At 41.3% G+C, this 9246-nt stretch overlaps 1 protein-coding gene across 2 annotated transcripts in view; it reads right to left on the bottom strand.

The window, feature by feature from the left end:
• Nucleotides 1–354: 354 nt before the first annotated feature.
• Nucleotides 355–9246, bottom strand: part of PDE3A (phosphodiesterase 3A) — a 244433-nt gene continuing 235541 nt past the window's right edge. For both annotated transcript variants that reach the window (XM_042890115.1, XM_042890116.1), the window contains one exon: nucleotides 355–8498. In XM_042890115.1, the coding sequence (XP_042746049.1) occupies nucleotides 8251–8498 (248 nt within the window). In that variant the 3' untranslated portion in view covers nucleotides 355–8250. The remainder of the gene's footprint in view (nucleotides 8499–9246) is intronic.

Below are 9246 nucleotides of genomic sequence, written 5' to 3'. Positions count from 1 at the left end.
AGGTTAAATGGTGATTAAACATATACCTGCTTTATCATACAGACAAACACTTCAGAAGAAGCACTGTATGATACCTGTGCACCCGCATAGCCTTGCCATACCCAAACTGGAGAAAAAAATGAGATGGAGAAAGGGTAAAATACCTCTTCCACATTGGCAGGTCACACAGTGGCTGCATTTCCAAGCAGGTGCTGGCCAGCTGGTGGGGCCTGTTTCAAACCATGCTCAAGTCCTCCCACAGCCTGAGTGGGTGAGAGTCTGGAGAGGTGATGGGTCACCCCTGCCGGGCCTGCCAGCAAAAAGCTGAGCACTGAGAGTGAGTATGTTCAATAAAGGAAGAAGAAACACAGCAAACAGGATACCACAGAATTATATTTATGTTGTACATTTGTCTTCACATTGCAACATCCACATTGTTCATTTTGTGACAAGTATTTCTAATAATTTTGAATACATATTTACTGTATAATACATTTTACCAAGAGGCACTTCCAGTAATTCTGGCAAAAAGGAGCTTCATTATAGTGTCTAACTTACAAAACAGTAAAAATAAATAATGTTTATCTAAAAGATTTTTTTTCCTGTACAGAATCTATTTTGTACAAAACATTGATCAGCCATTAACTAAATCACTTAACAAATACTTGTGAAGAGAATATATTAAGTATTGCTACATGTATTGAGTGCAAGATACTAGTGAAAGGAAAAGAATTATTCCATTTATGAAAATCACCTAAAAATACAAGGCCTTGTTCCTGAAGTGTTTAAAAAGGAGAAGCTCGGTTACAACAATATTGACAAGATATAAATATAAATTAACGTATGCAGTACTTAGTGAAAGGAACACTGTGTTAAAAACTGGCGTGTACAAATCCTGAACAAGATGGCACTTCTCCGCATTGCCACTTTGGTTGGCAGTTCTTTTTCAAAATATTGCTGCAAAGGAATTACAAAGATACCCAAAGCCTTCTCAAATACAGCCGTATATCAAAGCTGTACACGTAAATAGATATATTTCCCCCCTTTCTCTCACCTTCCGAAGCGAACGATTCTGGGAAGGATTCATTTGGAACTATGCTGGATCTGAGCGAGCATCACAAAGCCCGCCTGAGCCCCGGCACCCAGAGCAGCAGTGCAGGAGCCAAAGCCTGTGGGTTGGGACAGGAGAGGGCCAAATCCCTTGGGGCTTTCTCAACTCAAAGGCCCTGATACGCCTCTGAGGAATTCGGAAATACAAGACCTGAATGACTGGCCCCAATGTTTAGTGGGCCACTGAGTACTTCATACACATCCACACACTTCACATTTTCTTTCAGAAAGTGTCTTGACCTTGATGAACTCATTTCTTAATTACTTTGATTTCTTTTCTTTCTCTCTCTCTTTCTTTCTTTCTTTCTTTTTTTTTTTTTTGGAAGTATAGCTTGTATGTGATGTACACACTTGCAGTTTTTACCCAGATGGCAAAATTGTGTTGGAAAGCTGTTATTTTTGAAAGGTCCCACTCCTGCTGGAGTTGCCGAGGCAAAGGTTTCAGAATGTGATTCTGGTGGAAAACGCCCTTGATGTTCTATTGAAAGCATTAACAAAAAATAAGCTGCCACCCCCCCCGTGAAAGTGTTATCTGTTGAACAAACGTAGCCTACAGCACGAATCACATCTTTTAAAAAAGTGAACTTAAATTACTTTCTGTCGTGCAGACATCTTACATCGATTACTCAAGAAAAGAGCATTTAACGTCAGAAGAGTAACGACCAAACGTACGCTGACATGGCTGAAATATTAAAAACACCATCAGTGCCACAGAGCAGCTCTAAATGCCGCCTTTGATCTTTTAGATACCATCTGCAGTACTGTACTCGGGTTTATAAATACCTAAAATGAAAACCTTGCGTTCAAATACAGCTTTTCATTGCATGTCAGAATCAGGAGGGAAGTTCAGAAAGGAAAGGCAGCTTCAACAGACAACAGGCTTCTATGTAGAGAAGTATGGACAGGCATGGTGATCCCTAGCTGTTTTCTCTCTATTCATGTCACAGAACTATTTTTTTTTCTGTATAAAAGCACGGGGGCAAAATTATTGGGGTCAATGGAAAAAAAACAAAACAAAACAACCAAATCTCTTTTAAATAAATATCTTAAAGCAATGAGCATAGTCTCTTTCTAAGTATTTGCTGTGGTGAAGAAAGACAGTTGGAAAGCAAAGCTTCTAAACCCACAGTGCTGAGCCAGCCACAGCCAGGTGGGCAAGGGATGGGATTGCATTACTGCAGGCATTTCTCTAGCTGCTCTGACAGATGACACCCAACATTTGCTCTTCCCCATGCTTCATACCGTGCTGCTCAGCCTCCATGAGAGAGAGGATGCGATGGCAGCCTCACACCTGCCTTGCTGGCATGACTCGTGCTGCCCCTTGCTTGTTCGAGCTGATTTCTGTAGCTCTTCAACCAGCACTGGAGATTTCAGGCATAAAGGATACACAGCTCATGGCTGTGACAAAGTCTTTCTTCTTTGCTCTGTGCTCCCACACAGCTGGAAAGCAGAACTGCTTGCACTTTCCCATCCAGTTCACTGCTGGGAACAGCACTTCCCATGCCTGCAAATTCCAATGTGCTCCTCAGCACCCAGATCTCACACGCCATCATAACTAGCCATCTCACCTCTTGTCCAGTTGATGTACTGGACTTGCACACTCTAGCCACCTGAAAATCTCAATTGAAATAAATGCTATAATTGTTTTCCTCCCCTAGCACCAAGAAAAGTTTTTTTTTAGATGACAGAACTCTGAAAAACTAAAACCCTCCTTGGCTTACTTCATACTTCAGCTCAACAGTCTGTCAACACAGCCCACTGGTTACACCCAACCCCATCACCTTGATGAAAGGATCCTTTCACATGTGCATGCACTCAGGACTTGTTGCACACATCTCACGTGCTGCTGGCAGGCTTTCAAGCTGCACTGTGCTTACTGTTGCTTCAGATTTATCAAAGAAGTACTGTGAACTGGCTCAAGCTTTTGCTCTGTTGTCACTGTGGGAAAGGGTTCTCCAGAGTTGTGCCAGCACTGCTGCCTGCTGGCTCCGAGGGGCTCCCATAGCCCCAAGGCTTCAGGCAGGGCTGCACGGGGCTGACATCTGCACCCTGCTGAGGAGGCGTGATGTGTTTTTCATCAAAAATCACCTGCCTGCCAGGCAAATCACACTAAAAGCCTCTGAATAAATCATAATTGGGAAGTAAATGGAGAGTAACTCTCACACTGCTGCCTCTGATGCTGGGATTCAATAACCACCACAGCATGGGCTAAAGCCCTGGTTTGATTTACCTCCAGAGGAATGTTGTTTTGCTGAATGAAAGCGATGAAATTCAAAGAAAGATTTATCATATTCATTTGTTCTCAAATGCACTGGTGCTGTTTTGCTCTAATTCAAGGTTTGCCTTCAATAATCCATATTTTTGCTAACTCTTCCTGCTGGTGACTGTTTAAGATAGCTGTCAGCTTGATTTCAATTATTCCCCATACATTCAGTAACACATAAACTGGTGCAGTTCGCTCAGGAGGCCTGGAAAATGAGAACGCGTCAAAGATGCATTTCCTCCTTCCTTTCAAATTTCCAGGCTTTATCTCCACTAACATTAGAAAATACTAAAATAAATAAAAGCCATTCAGATGTCAAAGGATGGTTTATTTGTTGAGCTACTTAAAAAAAAATTAAAAAAAAGATTCATCCGCCCTAATTGCTGGAAACAGTTCCCTTTAATGCTGCCACCATTTTGAGTAACACTGCAACATCAAACTGATTAAAAACCCAGAAAACCTAGACTTACTTCACTCCAATGGGGCTGCATTTGATTTTGAAAGAAAAGTTAGCGTGTTGCACAAAGTTTGTTTCATACTGTATTATATTTCTTTTTTCTCTTTCCCACGAACAGCCACTCTGCCTCTCTCCCTGTTTGTCACAACTCAAGGACTAATTACAGCACTGCCGAGCTGAGGAACACCCATAACCTCCAACCATATCCAGGTCTGAGCCTTGCACTGCCTGTCAGCTGCAGCAGATAGGAGATGCAGGCAGCTGATTTTATCTGCCCATATGGCAGAGGGATGCTTGAGACTATCTTGCTCATGCTTATATTGAACCTTTTCTGCTTCAAACAGTGATACAGGAACATCTCAACCATAACAGTACTCGAAAAAGCAATTGAAACTGTATATCTTTTATGAATCATAGATTTTCCAGCAGGCAAAAGCCTTTGCTTTCTGAGAAAGAAAACCCACAAACTCATTGCTGCCATCCCAACCTACTGAGCACTATTTCTCTTACATGGTTCCTCTCCAGCATGAGCTGGAGCACACCTGTACTGCTTCTCCCACACGTGGACCATTGGGTGCATCCCACTGGGGCGATGGCTGAACAAGCACCTGATGCTTTCTCTGGGTCACAGCCAAGTGGCTCATTTATAACCAGGTTCATTTTGAAAATTGATAGCCACCCCACACCTACTCAGTTCATGGCTCTGGATGGATGGATGGATGGATGGATGGATGGATGGATGGATGGATGGATGTAAGGGAGGGAGGGAGGGAGGGAGGGAAGGCCAGTCTGTTTCTAAAATGGCAGACAGGACTTAAGGAGAACTTTCTAAAGAAAGCAAATGATCTTAAAGTCCAAAAGGGAAAGCATGAAAAAGGATTTGGGAATGGAATTTGATTAGATCTCAGATGATACTTTTAGTAGTACCTATCTGAAACATTATAGACTTCTCTTCCTTCCTCATTCAGACATTCAGAATGTTCAGAACTTCTGACAGTAGAACATTAAGAGTATAAGCCCCCAAACCACCAGTCAGAAGGTTCTGAGCAAATTCTACTGTGATCTGGGATTATAACTTGATGTTGTAGAGATGCTCACACATGATATCAAGGTAAAAACTGATGATTAACTATACCTGCATTGGTGAAAAATGCACTCTGTGATCCCAACTGCCTGGGAACCACCCACACCCTGAACGTGGCAGGCATTTACTCTGAGAGCCAGCACGAGTTTGCAGGCATTGGTGACGCACACCAATTCTCCAGCTTTCTGTAAAGGACTTTGTTCACAGAATAAGCAAAATCAAAATGCTCCAGGGAGACTGGAGAATTGTTTTGTCATAGTAAATTCCCACAACTTATTTCTCATGTATGGCTCACGTTATTTTTTAACCTGCAAAAACCAGACAGGGCTTTCTCTAGCATTTAACCAACCTCTTTGCAAAACATACATTACAGAAGCTCATATTAACATTTAAAATAGCCTACCTGAGATCTGAAAGCTTTGATGAAAGAATACAATTTTCTTTTCCGAAAATAATGCACAGGTTGTGGTTTATTTGGGGTTTGCGCTATCAAAGGACTGCACAAAGTGGGAAACCATCAAGGTCTAGCCTCAGAAACATTGCTGCAACTGCAGCTCAAAAATTTTGCCTCCTTTGGGCTAGAAACTAGTACATCAAAAAACCCAAGAACTCCAACCACTGAAAAATAACCTGCTTCACTAGCTACTAAAAAAAAAAAAAAAAAGTAAAAAACTGTATTCACACATTTGATACAAAATCTCTCTGGCATTTCTTTGTGTTCTATGTAAATCAACCTTGGGAATTCCCTGATCTTTTCCTGCCAGAAATGCAGACTGATAAGGAATGAACACTGCAGAAATTGGATTCTACCAGTAACTATATGGAGTGCAAAAAAATGTTACCTCTTACTGAGTTAACCAGCCCCAGCTACTTCTGATTCCTTGCAGGCACTGCTTCCAGTTGGGATAAAATCAAAGATCATCTGATTTTAGGCCTGTCAGCAATCCTTCACTGTAAAAGACCTGAGTTAATAAAACTGCACTGTGAAATGGTGGAAGCTGGAACTGGGAGAGATTTGCTGGCATCTTGGAGCATACGTGAGATGTCTCTTTCTTTTGAATGAATTCTATCCTTTCAATTTAAAATAATAGTTCAGTTTGAACTTTTTTTTTTTGGATTTCATTGAAAACCACTGTCTAAATCTTTTTGCTGATTAGAACATCCAGGGCCACGCTCTAGAGTCATTCTGTCCAAATGCAAACATCTCTACTGGTGAGAAACCAAACTCCTCTCTTCCAGCAAATCTCACTCTATCAGAAATGCAAAGCAGAGAGATTCTCTGAAGTGACAACATACTTTGGCTTTGGCAGAGAATGTTTTGGGGAAGGTATCAGTAGGACCATGAAGTACAGTGAATGCATAACAATGGCAAAAAGTGATGGATGCAGTGTCAGCTATTTAACACAGAAAGGACTTCTCCTACAAACTCTTCCTTTCACAAGCCTTCTTACTCCCACAAGCAATCCTCTTCTTGGCAAGGGGCTACAGGATTAGGATAAAAGAGAATACATAGTCTAATCATTTTTGAGAGATACTGAGCTTTATATATGTACATATATAAAGTTTAGTCTCTCTCTCTCTCTCTCTCTCCCCCTCTCTCTCTCTCTCTCTTTTCTTGTGGGGAAAAAAAACAAAACAAAACAAAATGCTCTAAATGTTGTGGTACTGGATGGTGTTGCCAGTCCCAAAGAGCATTAACACATAAAAGCCATGACCCTGCAGACCAGTGGCTTCCCAGAAGGGTCTGTACATATTAAGACCTTTTTGTTGGGTTTGAAAATGGCTACACTATATAAAAATGCCTTTGTATTTATTTTTAAAAAATTAGCTTTACAAAACAAAAACAAAAACAAAAACACTTTTCCCTTTTTTTCTTTTTTTTTTCTTTTCTTAAAGATATCATTATCTACAGGAACCCATAAAAATTTTTCCATATTTACATCTAGATAGCTAATCATTGACAAATACAATATCGTGAAATAAAATATTGAAAGTGAATATTCAACCTTTTAAATAGACATTTGGCTCACAGCATAAACAACAGAGAAAAAACAAACAGAACAAAACAAAAAGATCTGCTCTTCTACAGGACTGATCTTATCCTCTCACTTGAAAAGTAAAAAGAAAAAAACCATTAAGTATACTGGTGGGATCAAACACGCTGCTTCTAGGCAGAACACCAGCAACAAACTGCTCCCAGCCAGCACCTTGCACTGAAATCCAAGCTCTCCAAAGGTCCTGTGAGTGGTTGCTGAGACAAGTCCACAGGACTGGCACCATTCTCCAACCCTTCTCCTAATGCATTGTTTACATTTTATTCTGTGAAGGTGCATGATCTCCACGCTCCCCTTCCTTTGCTCTCAAGAGATGGTGCTTAGCTTCACTCTTATATGGTATATTTGGCCACTGATGTGTGGAGGCATAAGGTCTGGGTGGAAAGATGGCAGTGTTGCCTCTAGTTTCTGCATATGCACACACGTTTGCTCTTTTCTGCTTCCTGCTCAAACATATATGCCATTCTTGCACTCAGAGGCGGACAGAGGGTCGGGGCCTTTCACAGGCAGCGTGCTGCACAATCCCTAGTAACCCTTCTGGATTAAGTGCCCTGGCACATCCCTTTGCTAGCAGTTTGGGAGGTGCTGGAAGAGGAGAAGGAGAAGGAAGATGAGCTGAAGTCACACAGCCAGCATGCAGCCCAGTCCTCAGAGGAGGATGGGAATGCAGAGCTTCTCACAAAGGGCTCCTCATGGGCACAGATTCTTAAAATTTAGGCCTCCTGTTCATTGTCGTGTATTCAGATGTGCTACAGCTAGTCTCAAACTCTGCTATATGACATTATATCCACCCACATACATGAGCACTCCCCTCATACATGTATATGTTGGCAGGATACATGTAAAGCTTTGGAACTTTTATCCCTCAGTATTAAGAGCAAAAGCTACTTTACCTCGCTGTTAACTGCAAATGTACTTCAGAAACAGCATTTCTTTAGAAAACTTCCTTCTGTAAATATCACAGTGACCATAATATATCATTAAATGTATTTTGCTGAAGTGCACAGCCAAAAACACTGGCTATATATATATATATATATATATATTTATATAAATCCACTCCCCACCCCCACCCCAAATCTCTTTAAAGAAAGTCTGTAAAAGCCGGTGTAGCAGTGTGAAAGCTTCCTTGAGCACAGGAGTTTAAACAATGTACCTCACCATAAAAAGGAAAGAGAAACAAATTGAACAGCTGTAGGCGCATAATCCCATACTTCTACAGTGTGGTGTCTAAATGCTGTGCTGGCTTGAGAAAGAGTCTGTGCACGAGTCAATCTGTCTTAAAATACTGCTGTAAATATTGTCATTGGTTCGGTTCTACAGTTGTGTTTTCTTCTTCATCTCTCTTGGGCTTCCCCTTCTCTTCCTCCTCTTCCCTGATGGCCTGAATTTGTTCTGAAGATGGGTGCAGTGTGGATTGCTCCGCGCCTTGCTTCTCTGTCCCAGCTAACCTCTCCTCATCCTCAATTACTTTCTTCCACATTTTATGGTTCTGAAGCAGGTGCTGAGTGATCTGACAGTAGATTTTCCTTCTCTTGAACTTCTTCTTTCCTGTAAAATACCATGTGATATTAGTGTACTGATTTCTGTGAGGGAAGAAGAATGGATTGAAGGTGTAGGAAGTAGACGGTGCATGATGACAAACAGGGACTAATAGATTTGTAAAACTGTCAAACACTCCTAAAAACTCAGACACCTATGTCTCCCCAGACCTCTGGCAAAGAATGCTGATTTCCCACACTGACTGAACCCCAGCCTTCTCCTGCCGTAGTCTGCATGCCATCCCTGAGCATTCAGCTCACAGAGACATCTAGTGCCTGAGCATTAGTAATCAATTGGATGGAACATGTTCCTGTGTTGTCTTTTCAAAGACAAAAGAGATTTACTGCAGCATCACTGCAGTAGAGATTACCTTAAAGCTTTTGCACAACACTGCTCCAGTGGCAAAGTTTGACCACTGATGAAGTGGTCATACAGCAAAATACTAGTAAGGAGCTTACTTATCACTGGTTTTGAAACAGTCTCCTCTTGTTAATCTACAGAATGCTTTTGCCACAGTTAGTTCTCAAGAACCCTGACACAACTGCACCACAAATGTTCTGCTGTCTGAAGTGTTTTCATAGCCTGCCCAACACAATGTACCCCACCACAAAAAGAAGTGTCTTTTTTTTCAGTGTCTCTATAGATTGTCCAACACAACACACCTCAAAAATGAAAGAGAAGATTCTTAGCTCAAACTACAAAGCTTGAAAAGTTTTCCTGATCATTAACATTGGCAAGGGTGGTCATAGAACTGAAA

The sequence above is a fragment of the Lagopus leucura genome, unplaced genomic scaffold (genome assembly GCF_019238085.1).
Source record: "Lagopus leucura isolate 7727_CA_CO unplaced genomic scaffold, USGS_WTPT01 Super-Scaffold_100159, whole genome shotgun sequence".
In the NCBI taxonomy this organism is placed as follows: domain Eukaryota; kingdom Metazoa; phylum Chordata; class Aves; order Galliformes; family Phasianidae; genus Lagopus; species Lagopus leucura.
This window is presented reverse-complemented; position numbering and strand designations above follow the sequence as displayed.